The 21137-nt window shown below is 39.0% G+C and overlaps 1 protein-coding gene across 1 annotated transcript; it reads right to left on the reverse strand.

Moving 5' to 3' along the window:
- Nucleotides 1-900: 900 nt before the first annotated feature.
- CCND3 (cyclin D3) lies at nucleotides 901-20836 on the reverse strand. The gene is made up of 5 exons (XM_014055237.2): nucleotides 20302-20836; nucleotides 18147-18362; nucleotides 9958-10117; nucleotides 8322-8464; nucleotides 901-2989 (listed from the first exon to the last, which is right to left on the reverse strand). Exons 1-5 carry the CDS (start codon nucleotides 20488-20490, stop codon nucleotides 2819-2821), a joined length of 879 nt encoding a protein of 292 aa, XP_013910712.2. The 5' UTR covers nucleotides 20491-20836; the 3' UTR covers nucleotides 901-2818.
- Between the last annotated feature and the right edge of the window lie 301 nt (nucleotides 20837-21137).

Raw genomic sequence — 21137 nt, forward strand, 5'->3', positions numbered from 1 at the left:
ATAGACACTAAGAGAGATAAGAAGATTTCCCGCCTAAATACCAAGATGCGAGCAAAGTTACCCAAATCTTTCTTTGACATTATGGATGATTTTGAATTGAGAGATATTTGGCGAGAAAGAAATGCAGAGGAATATGACTTCACTTTCTTCTCGGACAGGCATCAATCCCTTTCAAGGATTGATTTTATCCTAACCACTAACGATTTGCTTTCTAGGGTCAAGAAAACAAAGATTGCAGTTAGGGTCCTTTCTGACCATAATCCAGTTTGGATGGAGTTGGGAAGGGTAGTGCAGGCAAGAAGGTCTTGGAGATTGAATGAAAACTTATTTAGATATGAAAAGTATATTAATGATTGTAAAAAATTACTATCTGAATATTTTGTTTTGAATATGAATAAGGGTACATCTATGCTTTTTGCTTTTTCTCTCTCTACACACATATACAGTATCTCCTTCACGTTAATAAAGTACCTGCTTCATGCTGCATTTTACTTTTATATTAAAGCATAGTATTGTTATAGTTGCTATTTTTATCATCTGGTTACTGGATTTAGCTGCCATAGCTGAAAAATGTGCACTATTGAAATAGTTATTATAACATGAAGTTCTTGAAAGGGGCAAATCAAGAACAGCTTGTATTTTTAATAGTACCATGGAACAGACAGCCTTCTTTAGAAGATGTTGTCAAATGACATTGTAAGATCTATTTGGTTCTTTTAAAATTGTATTTTATGTATGCCCAGGAAAGAGAGCAAGAATGAGCCAGTTTCAAGAATACTTTATTGCAATATGGTAAAATACCAACATTGTCCTAACAACAGAATTTCAAGTGACCCTGAATATCATATTGTCAAACATATATATCTATATATATATATATATATATATATATATATATATATATATATATATATATATATATATATCTAAAATGCATTCTCCTCATTTCCAACCTTGTATGAAGTTCTAATGGATACAGACTTCCATTTTTCAGAAATGTTGATGGCACTTTGATTATGACATAACCAGGCTAAGCATAGGGAAAGGGGAAATAAAAAAATTTTAAAAGCCTTTTTTGGTAAATATGTGGTGTTTGAGTTCATTCACAATCATGACAATGCCAAAATGGTGAAAGATGTCACGACTTCATAATCCAAGTTCGTCCCTTTCATGCCTATGTCACCACATACTTTTTGTCACTTGCCTCTTCTCCCCACTGGGGATGTCTGCATCAGTTTATGTCAACTATTCTTCAAAGCACCTGAAGCAGTACAAGAAACGGTATGGAAACTAATCAAGGAGAAAACCAACCTAGAACTAAGGAGAAATTTCTAGATAGAACAATTAATCAGTGGAATGATTTGCCTCCAAAGTTGAGGGTGCCCCAACACTGGAGGTTTTTAGGAAGAAGTTGAAATTCGTTTTGAAATGGTACAGGGTTTCCTGCTCAAGCAGGGAGTTGGACTACAAGACCTCCAAGGTCCTTTCCAACTCTGTTATTCTTGTAAAGCTAGAGGGCTGAAGAATGAATTACCACTAGAACTCAAATGCAAAGTTTGCTCCTATCACTAAAGTTCACCTATGCTTAATTATTCTTAAAGTGATCTTTCATAAAAGCAGCATTTAGGGGGGAAACAATCCAACATTTTTCCTGAACCATCATGGATTTAATTTTCTACACCAGTGCAGTCTGTAGCTCATCATATTGTAAACTCTTAGGGGAACATTTTTCATCTTTTATCCCCCTTACAAAAGCAAGCAATGGCATTAGAAACTCTTTTACTTACTCCCTCTCCATACATCCTTTGCATGCAGTTCTCCTGCCTGCCTTTTAAAATGGTTTTGGCAGTATAGACAAGAAGGATTTTACATACAAGTATAGCAGCAAGTGTTGGGTGTACTCTGAATGTGAATGACTTCTACAATGGCTAATCAAAGTAAGCAACCCAGAGGTATGAAGGAGAATGAGGAAAGAATATTAAGGCACTATTTTATATGGCAAGATGGGACAGACCAGACTGCTAATGTCCCTTAATTCTGCAGTTTTACAAGATTTAACCCTTACAATAAATAAAGCAGCTCATAGATCTCACAGGAATAAGCAAAGGCAACCAGGTGCAAGTAAAATGTATCCCTTCAGGCCTCCCCACATTTTTACTATGACAAGCAGCCCCTTTATAAGCACCTACAAAAAGCAAGCACCCCCCCCCCCCAACTCACTCTCAAATGAAGGGCTCAAAGATCGTGCTACTCTAGATGTTCAAAGAATTAAGGCATCCTTGGCACTGAGTGAAGCTGGAAAGGGATTCCAGTGCTATAACTCTATATTGTTTGGGCTCTTATAATGCCCACAAATGGCAGCCTGAGCAAAACAGCTTTAGCCACGGAAGTATCAGCTGAATGTCAACAAGTCATTATGGAAGATGAAGGTGATTCAGGCAACAAAAGTGCATTCTCTCTCTTGACTCACATGCAATAGGCATGCAGCGAAGATTGAGATAAAGTAGGAGTATATCAGCAGTGCCCCACCAATGAAGCGACCCAAACTGATGAATCTTTTGAACTGATGCTATGCTCACTCATCCTTCCCAAGTTTAAGTTTGATTCAATTACCCCAGAAGCCTCTCCTGATCCTTGGAACCCAGGCTAACAACACAAACAGTCCTACTGCAAGAGTCCCAACCAAGTCCACTACAACCCAGTCTTATTAGAAATATGGTATCTACTGGGGAAATTCCCTCAGTTAATCAGTGATGGCAGAACGTTCCAGGGGCCCTTTTCGTTCTGATAACTGGGTGGTGGTCACCAAGAGGACTTGTTACAGGTTGACATCTGTGACATCCGTAGGTGTGCTGGTCAAGCTGACTTCCTGGCTCTCCAGGTAAGTTGCATTCTTGGAGGGGCTATAGTCTTGCTGAGGCTGAGATAGTCGTTTCAGATTATCGGCTAAGGCAGCTTCGATCTGCTCCTGACAAGCTTTCAAGCAGTCCTGAATGAGGAGAGGAACAAAGAAGAGCTGTTCATGTTCACATTTTGCACCCTTCATGCCTTTTTTAAGCACAACCAAACATCTTCAAATATTTGAAGCATTCATGTTAGATATGCTGGCACTGGAAAGTCCCAAGGGAGAAGCACAATCAATCACTGGTTTGTTAAAGTTACTACCAGGGACAAATCAATGCAACTGATACCAGCTAGTTTACCTAGAGATTTGTATAGAAATTGGCAACATCGAGCCACCTAAGGCCATTCATGGTTTTATCATATGAAGCAAGGTCACTCCAAATAGCCAGATCAAGTCTGATTCTTGCAACAGTGGACAAAGAACGCTGGAGTGGTACTGTCTTTTATTTTGGCTAGGAAACACATCAAAAATTGTTGCAAAAGTAGAACTATAAGAATTCAGCATGATTACAGTTAAAATATTTGCTAATGGTTTATTTATGTATGTGCACATTAATTTATTTCCCTCAAAGACGTATTTCCTGGTGTGCTGGGAACTCTAAGGAAATCATGCCAAGAAAGAGTCTGCAACTCATTTCTACAATGTTTGCGCAAAAGACACACTTGCATTGAAATATGTCTTGCACAGGAGAGGAAAAACTGCTAGAAATACATATTACTGGTCAGCTATCTAATGAGAAGTATTACCATAATATTTGAAACGTTCAATAGTTCCCTCCTCCCAAGAATTCGAACGTGCTAGACTGCCTGTGACTGTGTTCTCCAGAGAGTACTGTTACTGCATTTATCTTAATGCAAGGGAAAATCTTGACCTTCAATTTGGGAGGGCCTATATGCAGCAACAATCTTTCTCAGGGAAAGGAGGAAACCCCTTCAGTTCTGCAATGAATCACAGTGGTAAGGCCTAAGTATAGCTTGCTGCATGCATCTCCTGCTATAAAGACGAAGGACCATCTGTTTGCTCTAGCCTAAAACACAATGATTCTCTGCAGGTCTTAGAGGTTTGAGTGGATCCTCAACAGGCCCCTTGAGGCTGCTCAATTCGCGGGATCCTGTCATGTACTGTATATAATCTTACAAAGAATCCACTGATGATTCTTAGAATCTGTCAGAGGATGTGGCAAGTAAAAATAGCAACACCCAAGCTCTTTCCCTCTAAGACAGTTCCAGTAAATATGGTCTCTAAAACCTCTTTCAACACCCATCAAAAGCTTAGTAAAGCCCACTCTAAATGATTTGCCCAACTTGCAAGCAGATGATAAGGAAATACAGGAAGGATTGATTATAGAATTTAGAATGTTGGACGTCTCATGGTAAGTTTCTTCTCTGAAAGGGATTATTGTATGTTTCTACTTCTAGCTCCAACAGACAAAACTCTGATGGATCAAGCATGAACACAATTCTCCATAGGAAATAATTATTCCTATTTTGGTAGATGACCCAGATCCCAGCATTGCCAGTGAACTGAAAAATAAGCTATACACTTTCAGTTGGCCAAACATCAAGCTTAGTGACAAAACACAATCTTTCTGCAGAGGAAAAAAAATGGACCAAAATGAAAACCCCACTCCCACAAAGGCAAGGAATGCTGAAGCAGAGGGAGAATTTACATGAAGGAAGACCCTCTCTGTGTTGTTTTTTAAATTTACTCCTGCAGAAATTGAGGGAACTAGAAGGGATTTGTGTGAGGCAGCTTTGGTCCTTTGTGGCTAATATCCTATGCTGTTTCAGTTCTACTTCAAGACATTCTCACACAAGTCTCTAAGAACTTCCATGGTACTGAAATAGAACATTGCAACAATAATTGTAGCTTCTCTTTTCCTCATATTTTGGCCTTGTGATGCTTTGCCGGAACACTGGCAGTATCTGGTGTTTTGGGGAATATGTTTTAAAAATTGATCTGAAACCCTGTTTGCCATTCAGTGTGTAGCAATATAGAGTTGGATGGATCAAGGATCTGTTTCTTGTAAAACATGTCCTAGAGTCTCATGACTTGGGACTGTTGTTTAAAAATGGCATGACCAAAGCACCTATAGATCATCGACTCTTCGCTCTAGAACCTTAAGACATCTGATACATTTAGTGAATTGTATGCAAGAGACACTAAGCATTGGCATGGGCAATTTTAAGAATTAAATGCAACTGGGAGTGGATGGACAGGTGTGAAAACTGAAAGGGAAAGAAAATACGTACAGGTCCTCCAAATGGTAACCTGTTCTTTGTTGTTTTTGAATCTCTCTCGTTGTTTCTATTTTTATATGATCTAAAAACTAAGAAAAGAATGGGAATGTCTCGAAATTTTAAGATTTGTTCCTGATTACATGTTTTATGATAAACTGTCATTCAAAAATAGGAAGAATGTATGTCCATCTCCTTATAAATCTCAATCAGCACTCAAGATTCACTATAAATGCAAAAAGCAAGTTTAAAGGCTATTTTCAATGAAACAGAAAAGTTCAATAAAACAAAACTACTGGAAATAATTCAAATCTCTGCTTGCTGCCTCTACCCACTCAATCTTCAGCTGAAGCCTAATAAGAATATCAAACAAAGCAAGAGTCCTATTTTTTATAGCATCTTACAAGCTTCAGTTAGAAGACAAAAGCTCAAAAAATGCAAAAAGTGGGAAAGAAACTTAAAAGCACTGGACAGTAGAACAAACCCAATTGACAAGATAAAACATGGCATTCCAATTCAGGCAAGAACTAACTACAGCATGGGGCTTTGAAATCCTCACTTCTTCTCTTTATGAGATGTTCATCTTTTGTAATCCTCTATCCACTTTCCACCTGCCCTTTACTGTTTTCCATCAACTCTGCTAATAGGCTCAGCATTCAAACTTGATATCCAGACTCACTCTCATTCATAGAGCAGCTTGCGAGCAGCTGGCCTTTGGACACTTCAGAAAGCATGGGGCAAAAAGCCCAAAACCTTACCAAACATGTTCTTCACTTCATGGTTGTCAAGCAATTTACTACTAGATCTGCAAGACAGGCACAATTCACCAGCTCCTGCTTTCCCTGTTGGTTTGAGTCATGTAACAGAGTATTCAGAATGTCAAATATGCTTTTCCTGGCAACCTGAGAAGGCAACCCGGGAGGCCTCTGGAATGCCACCTGAAGTGTACTTGTCTAGACTCCATATTTGCCTATGGCAAAAATCCTACACTGATCCATCTGAATAGACATTAAGCCAATTCCAATCCTGTCCTCATTCACCAACCTAATCTCCAACATTTATCTGTTTGGACGAATTTCTGCTTTTCAAAGACTCCCCCCCTCCCCCGGTGTGCAAAAGAAAAGAAGAAATAACTAATCTGGAGCATCAGATAAGTAATAAATGGAAGAACCATCTGCAAATACCCAGCAATCATGAACTCAGTGGTAGGTCAGAAGCTGCCACAATGCAACAAGAAAAAGCAGTTGGGTTTTAGAGAACAGCCAATTTGTATAGCAACCCCACTGAGTACTGCAGTCACAATTGTTTTGGCTTAATAGTGAAAAAGCAGCACTGGCTTGGGAATCCAAGGATGCAGAGCAAGGAGAGGAAGCTGCCAGAAGAGCAGATGTCTTCCAGGGACAACCATGTAACCTTTGCATTGACCAGGCAAAGAAAGGCTCTACTATCCTCCATTTCTGAAGGTGACAGGCTCTCTGCACTGGGTTGCAACTGAAATAAGACTCAGCCACATTAATAATATAGTCACATATGGCAGACAATCAATGGCTGCATATAAAATCTTTTCCCCAAATCAAGTAATCTCTAAAATGTCAGGGGAGAATGGGTGGTTTATATATGTATAAAATGAATGACAACTTTTCCAGAACTGTGAGAACAAGAATCTGAAACAACTAGTTAGGTGCTTCTGCTTGTCGAATGAAGCTCCAACATTTCTCATTTCCTCCGTGACTTCTCATAATGCATCTGCTCTTCCAGATACACCTTCATTCTAGGCTTCCAAACATAACTTTTGAACAGCTGTCCAAAGTCACTATATCAGTGAAATGGGTGGCATAGAAATGTAATAAACAAACAGCTCCTGTTTTAGCATAATGACTTGTACAATACTGACAGGCAGGATAGCCAGGAAAAATGGGGCTAGAAGGTCTACTATGTCCAAAATCTAAGCAGAACACATGATCAAAGGAACTTAATTTCCTGCTCTTAAGTCTATGTATTTTAATTTTTTAAAAAATGGCATGATGAGCAATCCAATAGGAAAAAGCTGGTAAAGAGGACCTATTCCTTACATTTTTCAATACAAGGCAATATAGGAATTTTTAAAGGTAATTGTAAGTGAACGTTCCATGCAGGGTAAGGAAGTCAGACCAAAATTAGCTAATTCTATCCCTACATAGCCCATTAGTTGCACAATTAACAAAAAGCTGTGGGGTTTTAAAAGTTTATTTTAATCTTTTGTAATTGAAATGACTTATACTTAAAATTGTTTTTATACACATATGTTGGAAAGTGGGAATTTATGAACACCATTTCATACTTTAAACATACCTCATAGAATGCAGGTATGTTTAATCCAGATTTGGACAAGAGTGTAATTCACAACAATTCCTATTGAATTCTGCGGATTTTACTTTAAACCAAAAAGTGGAAATAAATGAATGAACCAACAAGATGTTAACAAGAAAATATGGGTTTTACTTTCTTCAGCATCTTGTCCCAATTGCCCCTTAATTCTATGAATTGCGACTCTACAGTCATAAGCACAAGAGGTTCCTTAGGCAGAAAAATAAACTGCAAGTTTCAGTCCTGGTTTGCGCGTTTTTCTCGTTTGTGTAGCAATATCAGCATCACGGTTCAAAATGACTTTCGAAAGAATTCTCTTCGTTTGCCTAGATGTTTTCTCCATCTATCACATTCCTAAAAAGATAGCCTTGGTTTTAGTGTAGCTAATTTTATGGTGCATAGATTAATTTGGGGTTTGATTATTGCTATATTTTTCTTTCGCTGTTGTTGTTAAGATGTTTTGATTAACCAACAGAAACTTGGGATTTGAGTATTTGAATCTTTACTATCCAGGTTGCTGTTGCCGATGATATTGGATCATCAGCTTAGATTTGGCAGCTCAAAAGCTTTATCACCAGAAACTTTTGAAAAGAGGCAGATGTCTCTAATCATCAAATAGAGGCTTAAGAAATGATTTGACAGCCTGGTGGTTTCTTAAGGAGATGCTAAATGCCATCTGTTAATACCAGATTTTCTGGCCATCTTATAAACAAGAACCAGTTTGGAATGCAAAGGGAAGAAGCCACAATAGCTTTCCTTGACTCAAGGAAGAAAATGTTAGCAGAACTCCAGTTCCCATTTTGCATGCTATTGCCTCCAAGCAGGATACTCACCACCTCTGTGCCAGTAATGCTAGCAAGCAGCTCAGTAAGTGCCTCGCCAGAAAAATGGTCAGATGAGGTAGAGAGGCCATGGACTGCTGCTCCAATGCAACCTGTGGCAATCATGGATGGTGGATACATAGCAAAGGTATACTCTACAAATAAAGAAGAAACGGGTATTAGGAGGAAGAGGAATGAATTCATTCATTATTTCATTCAGCAAAGAGAAATGTCCACAAAGAAAGCTTAAGCAGATACTTTAAGACAGAAGACCAAGCAAATTAAAACTAAGCAGCACAGGTTAGGGTTTCAAGTTTCAGAAAGGAATACATCTTAGTTCTTTTAACATTATTTAAAATATTTAAACTCTGCCTTATTCCTGACCAGATGGCTCATTTCAAAATTTCGGCAATGCAGAATTGGACACTAATTTTTAAATAAGAAAAAAAAAAACCTTGCAGTATAAAACACTATGGGGTGTTTAAGTGCTATTTGCTATTATTATGAAGCCTCAATGGGATGTTTAGAAAATAAAATGGTAGGCTGTTTTCTCTATAAAGTATATTTTTTTCTCCATTTAAAATGCAAAGATAATCTGAGATTTCAGAAAGTATTATGAGTGGGGGACATCTAGAGATGGTGACAGGTGCAATCTCATAAATATTAGTATTTTGCAACCTGTAACCAACCACTACACATTTTCATAATTTTAAAGTGCCTCCCAAATTGAAAAAGAGCATGATCTTAGCTTACGTAAATCATTTTGCAACAAAATTATTATCAGCGTATTTACAGGTATCAGGAGGAAGCATTCATTTGATGAAATCTCACCTTCCAAGTCATCATCATTATGATCAATCTGCATCAATATTTTAACAGTCAATGCTATTGCATATCAGACATTAGTATTTGATTAATCTGCCAGCTAGGAAAAAGGAACCCATTATTGCCTAAAAGATCTTCCATTTACTCCAAAGTTACCAAAAACTGGAATGAAAATAGTGGAAGTGACTGGCAGCTTCCTACTTTGACACCAACAAAAGGGGACATGAAATCTATCTAAGATGTTTCATTAACCAACCTAAGAATAATCTATAAGGTTACATAGCTATTTCTTTTTGATAGCATGTTACAATAAGCAAAAATGCATCTTCCTGGAAGAAGAAAAGATAGGTACTCTCCCTGCACATATACAAGTAGCGAACGTGAGAGAAAAATGCATTTCCCCACTTAAGACTGTACAAGAATTCAGCAGTGACCTAATGCCCAGTTCAAATGAGCAATAGGATGTGTCTTTCTGGTGATAGAAGAGAACTAGAGGTTATATTCTTCAATAGAGTAGTAAAGTTGTTTTTAAAATAGTTAGAGAGACTACATTTGTCCTTATCATGCAAACTATCATTTTGGGATTACTATGTCATATTTAATTTTTTATAGATAATGGCACACAAACCTGAAATATTCACCATCCCTGCTTTCCAGAGACGGAAACCAGATTTCAATCAATGGGGGAAATCTTTGGCCTCTTTGGGGGGAAAAAAATCAGTTTACTACAGCTATCAATTAAACAAGGTCTCTCTTTTCAAAGTTTATAAATGAAGCTGCTTCTCCCTTCCAGAGAGGCTCACCCTTTCAAACACAAACATACCTGTGGCGCACAATGCAATGAAAGTCTGGGCATGTTTCTTTACCAAGTGCACCTTATGTTGAGGAAGCGACAGCCGATGGAGAATGTGATCCAGGAAATCATTTGCTATTACTATTACCAGGTCCCATTTCAGCTTCTCTAAGACCAAATATTCCCAGTCCTAAAGAGGGAAGGGAGGGGAGATAATGCAAGAAAAACAGGGGAATTATTTATTTATTTTTTTAAAAAATCACACAAGAAAAAAAACCAAATCCATGAAGCTTACTGTCCTTTTCCTCAAGATCCCAGCAAAAGATTACTGCTCCTTGGAATCTGTATACAGGTAGTCCTTGACTCACAACCATTTGTTTAGCAACTGTTAAAGGCTACAGTGCCACTGAAAAAGTCACTTATGAATGGTCCTTGCACTTTTGACTACCACAGCATCGCTACAGTCAAATGATCAAAGTTTGGATGCTTGAAAACCGGCATGTAATTATGATGGTTGTCGCATCCTGGGAATCATCATTTTCTACCTTCTAAGCCAGCCTCTGACCAGCAAGTCAATGGAGGAACCTCAATTTGCTTAATGACCATGCGATTCACTTAACAACCGCAGTGGTTCATAAAGCAACTCACAAAAAGAGGGTGTAAAATTGGGTGAAACTCTCTTAACAACCACCTTGCTTAACAACAGAAATTCTGGTCCAATTGTGGTCACAAGCTGAAGAATACCTGTACTGCAGAATGAATGTTCCAATCCCAAACTGTGCCTCTTGGCAGGATCTACATCGGTCAATTATATCTTCATTCTCCCCTATAGTCAGGCACAACTGAATACAGCCTTTTCTAGGCAAAAAACATGAGTGTTTCTCAAATTTAGTAATTTTAATTCTGCAATCACACTATATAATTTAGAGTTGAAATACACATCTTAAAGTTGCCAAGCTTGAGAAACACTGATGTATACTATTTATTTGCCAAATGCTATGGAAACATTTTCAATAAACTTTCCATTCTAGCAGAAGGATACATTTTCTTTCTTCTTCTCTTACTATTATCAGAATTCTTTATCTTTCTTCATCTGCCACCCATATATTAACTTTTAAATCCTATCAGCCTTGGTATGACCCAAAGTTTTCCAAAATCCAAGTGTTTTAAGGGCAATTTCAGGGAGGCTGTCAATGCCTCTTTTGCCTAAAAGACCATCCCATTTTTAATCCTCTGGTTCATCTTTCAAAATTGTTTCTTCCTAATTTCTTAAATGTTCTTATCAAGAAAAATACCAGATTTCCTGGCAAATGGAATAACAAGAGCAATGGTATCCTATTTACCTTGGGGGGGGGGGAGGCAAAACCTCTTTCCTCAATTTTCCCCTCTTACATTGAACAGCTCAGGTCAAGCAGTATAAAACAAACAAATTCAGAAACACATAAAGATTTGTTTCTTCTTATAGCTGGGCAGAGGCTGGAATTCAAGATAGAGGACATTCTTTGTATGCCAAAAATTCCAGATTCTGACCCAGCAGCTCTCTACTTAGGGCTGAAAGCAACTCCTGTTTTAAACCCTGAAGAGCTACTGCCATTTAATAGACAATACCACATTGGAAACCTTAGTGCTGACTCAATATTATCTGTCTTCTCAAGTTCTTATTCTTAAACAGCATACTCAAGCATGTTCCCCCACGATGCCCATGTTCTATTCTTCTATTTAGCTTTCTCAGACTGCATGTCCAAGATATAACAAATTGCTTCTCAACTCCCAGAGTTCAAACAGATATAAGGACTAGCCAGAAAAGCTATATGAGAAGTGGCACTGTGCATGGCCTTGTCTTGCCTGCAGATTTTTACGACTCAATCCCAATGTGCTTTTTGAAGTCAAAGCAGTTATGCACCAATTGAACTTTGCAGGCTTCCTTGAAAGACTGAACATGGCCTGGTTTTTTTTTCAGCAAGATCATCTTCCCATTGAGGTTTGCCACTCAAGAGGATATCATTTCCTTGAATACAGGTTACATGCAATCTCTTTTGCAATCCCTTTTTAGGCTGCCCGTAAGGCCACATCACATCTGAACAGGCTCTTAACTGATTTCCCGAATCACACGTTTAATTTCTGTTCCTTCACCTTTCCTTACTTTTCGCATTTTCAGACAGCAAGTAATTTTAGAATTCTATGGATGCCTATTTATATGCTAATAAGGAAAAACCGGCAGCCAGGAGTGCAATCCTAAGACACACCACAAGCAGCCTGTACAAGCTAAGGCGATATAGTCTCCAAGTCATAGACATCCCACTCTGACAGTAACTTTGAAGAATGAGACAGACTTTTCTATAATGATCACAATTAGAGTCTTCTTTTTTGTTGTTGATGTTCTTGCAACAAACACTTGCTTTTATCAACTTGTAGGCAACTTCTAGGAAACATGCATGACTCTTCTGAAAGCCTTCTCTTCAGTGAGGAATGTCCTGGTTTTGCACTTCCTAAATGTCCCTGTTCCCTTTTCTGTATGTAATTCCTCACGTTATATTAACCGTGGCTTCCAAAATACAAGAGCTAGAATTTTAAAGACAATTTGACTGTCTGCAATTGTTATCAGTCTCTTCCTTAAGTAAGAATCAAATTTTGATTGACTCGAGTATCGATATTAACTTTCATTTACTATTGCCATGGGAGAAACAAAAGTGACTTTTGTCTGGTTTTTCAAGCATAAGGTCAGAGAGAAGCCTTGGTTTCTCTTGGTTTATTCGGGTTTAATCTTCTCAGTTTGCACATGACTCAGATAAATTCTTACACTGTGGCTTTGCTGCTCTTTTATGGGAAAACTCGCCCTTCATTTGAAAAACAGCATATTACCACATCAAGCTGGGGGGGGGGGGAGGCAGAGCAACTGCCACAGATCTAACATCAAATTTGTTCAGTGACAAATGGGAATCCAAAAATTAGGAAGAATCAATACTGTAAATAAGAAGGTTTGGTGAATTTCAAGCAATGCTCTATTGATCACAGCAGGCAGCAACAAGTATAACTTTAAGGAACTGAATCCCTTTCTGCATATCCAGAATGAGGTGATGGGCTCTTTAGCTGATAGTCTGGACTTCAACAACACAAGTTGTCAGGGTGGGATAGGTGGAGACACAATTTTTGAACAGTGTCCTCTACATTTAAAAAAAATTAACAAATCACGGAGGAAAAAATACTTTCTATTACAAGAAATAATCTTTAAAAAATATTCAAAAATATTTTCATTTAAATTTATACCAGTAAACTGCTTTGGAAAAAAAAAGCCAGGTAAATGTTATTGTTCTCCAAGTCATAGATGAAGATTGGCTAAGTGTCTAAGGACTTTTGTAAAATGATAGTTCCCTATCTATGGAGCAGACTGGACTAACTTCAAGATCAACAGTCCAAAGTGCTGGGCAAGCCAGATGGTTAATGAACGAATGCTGAAAGTAAATCCCATCATACTGAAGACCTTGTGACCTGTGACACGAAATACTCTTTGTAACCATCTTTTCAGCTAAACATGCATGCAACAAATTGGCTCAATGAATGAAGTGCACAACAGCTTAGATAATACCCGTGGACGGAAATCCAACTTCCTTCAAGAGGATAAATTCCTTGTTGCATCATTTCCTTATGCTAAGAATAACTTTAGCATGAGTTTGAGTGCTGAACTGGTGTCAAACAGGCATCCTCTTCTTTCCAAGAGGAAACTGGTCTTGCTAGGAAAGTGAGATAGCTTTCCTTCCAGGAGCTGGAAGATAAATTGCCAGGATACAGCCATTGTCCAAACCATGATAAAGTTGCTTTCTCTTTTCTTTGCCTGGATCACTCTCGCTGCCCAATTGTGAAAGAAAAGCATGGGACATTATTAGCACACAGGAGGGAAGTGGTTGGGTAAGTGAAGAATTAACACTCTGTAACCCAGAAGCAGATGCCATCCTGCATGACTCAAAGAGATAATTGACCTATCTTCTTAGTGTTGGTGAACTTCAAAGAGAAGGATGGAAGGCATTCCACAATCCAGTCATAGAATACAGGATATCAGCTTCACAGATGATTTTGGATTCTTCTTCCATGTAGAAGATCAAGCTCCTAACACATTTTGATGCTTATGTCATTGTGCTCTTATCCAGAATTGGTGGCCAGATTCAAAGTGCTGGCAACAAATATATTTTCATTCACCATACTGACCAGAACAGTTATGTAATTTAGATGGAAAGAAACTGAACTTAGAGTTGGGAAGGATTTTATCACCTTTTCCTTCTGAAACTTCATTACTGTTAAATAAATTAGTTGGGGTTTTACTGAATTTCCTGCACTTCTGCACATTTACAGGAGCAGAGTGGAATCAGGATTAGACCCAGGACCTGAACTTATTGGTGGTCTGAAATCAAGAGGAATTCCAGAGATCTTTGAGTGGATGGGTTACATACATGCGTGGCTAATCTAAAAATGAATGAATGAATGATGGCAATGGGTAACTTTTGTTTCATAGAAAACCTAAAATGTCTAACAATAATGATAATTTCATTCTTAATTGTCCATGTGAATACAACTCCCTCCCTCTCTGATCAAATGCAAACCAATGGAGTAGACAGTGAATGCTCAAGTAAATAATCTTTGAGGGGTTGAAAAAATAGTTCCATGAACTGTCTAATGACATTAAGAAAAAAATATAGCTACTCAGAAAGGATTCCTGTTCCCCTGACCTACAAAATGTATCTAGCTAACACCTGTAGAATGCAGAGTGATAGAGAATATCTGACCCACTCCCCTTTACTCTTCCATTACAACTCCATCCTCCTCGGTAATCATGACTAATGCTGGGCTGAAGAGACATATAGTACAACCAAACTAAAGACATTAGGCATTAGCTATAGCTTCTTTGAAAGAATCAGTGCCACACTGACAAGGAAAGTAATTTTATAATCTGATTTGTTATATATTTAAATCTTATTTCTTTAAAGAATATTACATGTCCAGTAAAAAGTATAAATGCAAAAGTGTTAAAAGTCTGCTTTTCTAAGCAACCAAGGACAAGAGAAATAGGCTTTGAAGAACAGACATTATTATACAGAATATGAGACAGTAAGCTACACAATGTATCTATTATTATTTGGCTACTTATCCATGCTGTATTTCACTTTGATCATTGAAAACAGCAGGCAGAGCAATCCTTGCTCTGTATGCCTTGATTGATGGATGCTGAAATGGAGACAACGCCACTGCCTGACAAGCAAACAAGTTCTGACAGTTCAATTATACTTCTAGGGAAATCCATGGCATCCCGCTACTGCCAGTAGAGCTCCTCCTGGAGAAGTAGGGATTACACACACACACACACACACACACACACACATGACAGAACGGAGGTTACATGGTCTATGATCAATATCCATATGATTTCTTATTTACCTGCAAACAAACTATTTCAATGGTTATATCAACCATTTCAGATCCAAATCCCTTGAGGAAATGAGGGTAAGAAAGTAGAAAGCTGTTTTAGAACAATTATTTAATTCAGGCCATTTTCCAGTGATGGATTACATTCCTTTGAATTAAATCAACCCATCCTGCTGACAGGAGCTTGTCACATTCAATGAATAAGAATCCTGCAGAAGCTCCTCAAAGGATAGACACAATTTATTACTCTGAGAAGTGGAGTAAAAGCTACTATACGTTTCCCAGCTCAGCTAGAAGGACTCTTCAAATGTCTCATTACCGTATTTTTGGAGTATAAGACGCACTGGAGTATAAGACGCAACAAGGTTCTGAAGAGGAAAATTTTAAAAAAAGTTTTTGCACTCTGCAAACCTCCCAAAAATGGGGGGGGGGTTTCCCAAAAAAAGGGCATAAATAGCAGGGGGGGGGGTGGTCACAAAAAGGGCATGGATAACCTTTAGGAAGCTTATGGTGTTGCTGGGGGCTGGGGGGCACTCATTTCTGCCCTCCCCAGCCCCCAGGAGCTGTCTGAAAGCCTTTTAAAAAGCTATGCACGGCCATTTTGGAGAAAGGGGCAGAGTTTCAGGAGGTAAAAAATGCTGTATTCTGTGTTTAAGATAAACCTAGATTTTCAGCCTCTTTTTTGAGGGAAAAAGGTACATCTTATACTCCAAAAAATACGGTAATTCATTCTTGAGTTTCTACTGAGCATCTCCTTTTTCTACCTGTAAGTTAATGTATCTGCAGAGTCTTGAGTGAAAATTTTGGGATTAAATGAACCCAAGTGGAGCAGAGATGCTTGCTATTTTGTAAGAAAGACTCACCAGAAAGGTAAAGTATAGGAAGAGACATAAGAACTAATGGGCTAGGTGTCACAGTAGGAGAAGTTTCTTAGGCTATGCAGAATTAGGCCATGGGTGGAGGGCAGCAACTTGCTAGTTTCAGGCAGGATTTTTCCATCTGGTCAGGAGATGACATGGGTCTTCTGCATGAAAAACAAGTGCTCTGCCACAGAGCAATGGCCAATGCCTTGGAAAGCCAACTACCCTGGGTTACTTTTGAATATAGTAAGCACGGATAAGTCTTTTCTAACCAACAGCATATATAATCTTGCTTACTTTTCCTCTACCATTTTCTTAAGAGATGTGTTGGTTTCTAGAAATTCTGCACTATATTCAATCTAGTCTGAAGTCTAATGAAAAAAACCCCTGCAAGAACTTCAAAAATATATTTTATATAAACATTCAGAATACAGACTACATTCATATTGAGTCTGTCACTAAAAAGAGCTTCTTTAATAAAAATGACCATAGAACTTGAACCTGTAACAGGATTAACAGAGACTGTGATGTAAGTGATGAATTGTTCTTGGTAGAACTGATTGCGGCAACTTTGAGTCATTCTATTGATGAACTGCCTGATAGAAAAATTACATGTTTCCAGGCTAAGTACAATAACATTGGCCATACCTTTGAGAGAGCTGATGTTTAAATATTTTAAAAATACTTACAGGCATTATTTTCCAATTGGTGTACTCTGAAGGTTTGAAACTATAACTACCATTGAAAAATGGCTATTCTTCTGTCATGACTACATTTCACTATTCATTTTTAAATGAGATTTAGCTACTTTAGAAAACCTGTACTTGTCTCAACCATCAAAGGGACAGTTCTGCCCTTAACAGAAACTGCTAATCTGTGTTTTCTTCAAATAGTATTTGCTGTATGATTACTTCTCATTGCAGATGAATAATGACAAAGGAAAGAGTTTCTTTGTAACACATCTTTTAAGAAAATGATGGAGGAAAACACTGTACATTTGGAAATAATATAATTACAAAGATTCACAGAAGTATAACTAGATTGTGCACATATATGAAACACTCAGCTAGGTAAGTGTTACAACAGTTTGTTTGGTGATCGTTCAACGTTACAATGACACTGAAAAAAGTGACTTATGACCATTTTTCACACTTAGACTGTTGTCGCAACCTCATGGTCATGTAATCCAAATTCAGACACTTGGCAACTGACTCATATTTATGACGGTTGCAGTGTCCCAGGGTCATATAATCCCCTTTTGTGACCTTCTGACAAGCAAAATCAATGGGGGAAGCCTGATTCACTCAACAATTGTATTAATAATCTAACAGGTTCAGTGATTCAATTGACTAATGCGACAAGAAAGGTAATAAAATGGGGCAAAACTCATTTAACAAATGTCTCAATTCACAACAGATATTTTGGGTTGTAAGTCGAGGACTACCTGTACATTTCTTCCTGATAGGGCATTTCATACCTATTGTGGCTAAACATTGTCACCATAGAGGGAAGCTCACAAGTACAAAAGTCTATGCTTATGAGTTCCAGTTTTGGGAGGAGGGAGGAATTGTCCCATGCACATCGCTTTAGTCTTGTTTCCACTCAATAACATTTACTACATAGTATGTCCATTGGGGAGTTCATATCTATCCATTCTTAAAGTAATTTGATGTGCTTAGCAAAAAGGGGCAATTTACTATTCACTTCTAACTTCAGATAATTTATGGTCAATTGCAGTCAACAGGCCAGAATCAAGAGTCTAAAAAAGTTGTGCATATAGAAGAGGAAAAAAATAGATCAGGATGTAGCAGGAAAAGGAAAACCATATGATACTTAAGAAGAAACCACAGTGCCCACTGCCCATCCACGATTAAGTAACAGAACAAGCAAGCTGAGTTGAAGAAATATGAAATATTATATAATCTAATAATGAAGGAAACTTACCAAAACTTCACATGGTGTGATGGAATTGTCTGTGTAAATGCAAAGTTTCTGTACACTTAAAGGCATGGTCTCTCGCAACTTGGAAGCCAAAAGCATGCAGACAGCTCCCAGGAGTTGCAAGTGGTTTTTGCGGGTGGGGACACAGGACAAGTAGCGATCCACATAATTCATGGCCAAAGGAAACACCTCTTCTTCACATTTTTGCTCCTCACAAACCTGATTTAAAAAAAAACCCAGTAACAATGGGAAAGAATTTTATAATGGGGACCACCTACCATAAATAAAATAAATTCTTCAAAAATAGTCCTTATCAAAGCACTTTTTGTAAATATGAAGGAACATATGAGTTAATATGTAGAATAGGGGATGTGAAAATGTGTTCTCTGTTTTTGCTTCTAGATCCTGCTGCACAGTTGATTAGGTCAAATCTGCATTACATAATCAGTATTTCGTTTTTAAAAGTGTGGCCTGATGCATCATGTGCAATTAATTAAGATCATAAATACTCAAAAGCATCTCACTTTCCTAATTTCATCTACTACAGAACATTAAAACCCTTTATATCTCATGCCAATAAAAATACCAGTGAAATAAATGGCACTTCCCTGGAAGAAACCATATGACAACATTAATCAATAATTTAAAAAGCCTATTTCCCCATTTTCTCCATTAATTAGGCTAGTTATATATACTGATTTATTACTACACCAACTGAATCTTTTAAACTGACTTAACAATTAAACTGTGACTGTAGCCCTTTTAACAAAAACTCATTTTTTTACTGTATGACTTTCCCATATACTGTAGGAATTGGTGCTTTTTAAAATGGATGAATTTAGCTTTCCTGTTCAAGATACTGGTTTCTGTCTCAACAGCTTAAAGCCATATAAATGAATTTAAATTCACAATCACTCCTAGTCTATCTATACAGGGATGCTTCCATTTATGACATGCCTAAGGTATAATGGGTGGAGAAATTCAAATCTCTCTTCCATTCTGAGCTCCTTTGTTTTCCACAAAAGCAATTCTTACTTACGGTATTACAGATGATCAGGAAAGTAAGATTTTATGACTCTGAATTTAATAACCCAAATTAATGGAATTGCAGAAAATGGTGAGTGCTTTGGTATCTTGCAAATGAAGATAGTAAAAATATATTATCAATAAGTCAGACATAAAAGTTAAGAGTCCCATTCTAGACTACAAATCCTTTTAATTCAGAATCCTGTTTCCAGCAGGAAGAAGTTAACAAATAAAACTGTGTTTCCCCCTTACTTCACTTAGAAAAAAGCTCTACCTAATTTATTTATGCTTATTGTACAATTATCTAAAGCAATTTATTTATAAAATAAGGCAAGATTATTCTACTTTGACTTACAACTTTCTTTTTCTGGTAGAGAAGGGATTGGTGGTTAAAATTTGTCCTTTACTAGTTGGTTATTTATTTCTCCCTTCTTCATCTCTGGTATTTTAGTTGTGGAAAACTGCAGATTCTAAACTGTGCTTCGATTAGTCCCTGAACGTTGTGCACAAGCAGGGCTAGTGACCGGGACCCCCTAGAGGTTGCACGACTTACTGCCAAGAAAAGGTGAACGTTTCTGGAATAAGAATCTTCCCCTTGGCTTAGCACCATCAGGGTGGTTTTTTTTTTAATCAACCTAAATCGAGGGGGCGAAAACCGAGGGGCTTGGAGGCCTCATTTACTTTTTCAATCCCCACCCCAAGGCTTGCTGTTTATTCGATTCCTTCACCCTCGAACGCAAATAATCCCCCACCACCTTCGGTCGTCCTCTCTGCAAAAAGTTTTCCCCAAAAATGCCTGAATCTGGATCCCTCCCGCCACTACCATTAGACTCAGCTTTCCCGCTCCATCCAGGCTCCTAACCCAAGGCCTCACTTCTTTCTAGGAAAACTTCTCCGGATTCCAGGAAATGAACGGAGGAAAACGTGCCATAAAGTCGCATACTATACCTCATACTTGCCCGAAGATTATAGGTGCCACTGAAACTAACCAGGCTTCCTTCCGAGCGGTTGGAAAAGAAGGGGAAACCCCCACCCCGCATTTTATAAGGCGACCTAAAAAGTAAGCCGGGCTGAGCCCACAAGAAGAGAGGGTGAGCGAGCGAGCGAGCGACCGACCCCTCCCGGCACAAACCTCCAACATCCAGAACGCCAACATCTTCCGCATGTACGGCTGGATCTCCTTCTGCACGCACTGGAAGTAGGAAACGCGAAGGCAGCAGCGCTCTTCCTGGCTGAGCAGATTCTGCAGGACCCGCCGGTCCCTTAATAGCTGCGGATCCCGCTTGGCCCGGATCACCCCCTCCACACACAGCAGCTCCATGTGCGCGAATTCGGAGACGGGACGGAGCGATGGAAAAGAAGGGAGCCGAGGCTGCGAGCGGGGAGCCGGAGGCCACGAGGAAGGGAGAGGAGGGACTCTTCGGCAGTCTCCGCCCGAGCGCGGCGGGCTGGATCCAGCGGCGGCGACCCGGCGAGCCCAGCCAAGAAGCCTCCCCTCCCCCTGCGAGGTACCTCCAACCTCCCGGCAGCACTGACACCAATGAATGTACGGCCACGGCTCCTTCGGAGAGGCGGAGTCGGCCTCTAACCCACCTTCTTCTGACGGCCGCCCCTTTCTAGGCCACGCGAAAGATTTGCCAACATAGGGGCGGGGGGTCGTCCTTTTTCTCCACCCCGAGGAAATTATTTTACCAAGGGCCAGAACGTTCTTTGCAGCAGGGGCGCTGGCGGACGGATTCGTCCCGTTTTCGGGCCATTACTTCAGGATCTTTGCCTATTCCGGCCGCTCCAACAAGGAAAGGAAGTGAAGCGAGAAGATCCTGCAGCGCGACGCTTTGCAGGTTGCCTGCCTTGTACTGGCACGTATGAATCTGGGTTCTGCGTCCTTGCAAAGCAGGGCATCAGTGCTAAAGGAACCCTCGGTATTCCGACGGTGGCTGCAGTTCTCTCAAAAGATGGCATGTGCCA

The sequence above is a fragment of the Thamnophis sirtalis genome, unplaced genomic scaffold (genome assembly GCF_051295495.1).
Source record: "Thamnophis sirtalis isolate CommonGarterSnake01/CBP01778 unplaced genomic scaffold, rThaSir2_p1.2 scaffold_7, whole genome shotgun sequence".
NCBI classification, from domain to species: Eukaryota; Metazoa; Chordata; class Lepidosauria; order Squamata; family Natricidae; genus Thamnophis; species Thamnophis sirtalis.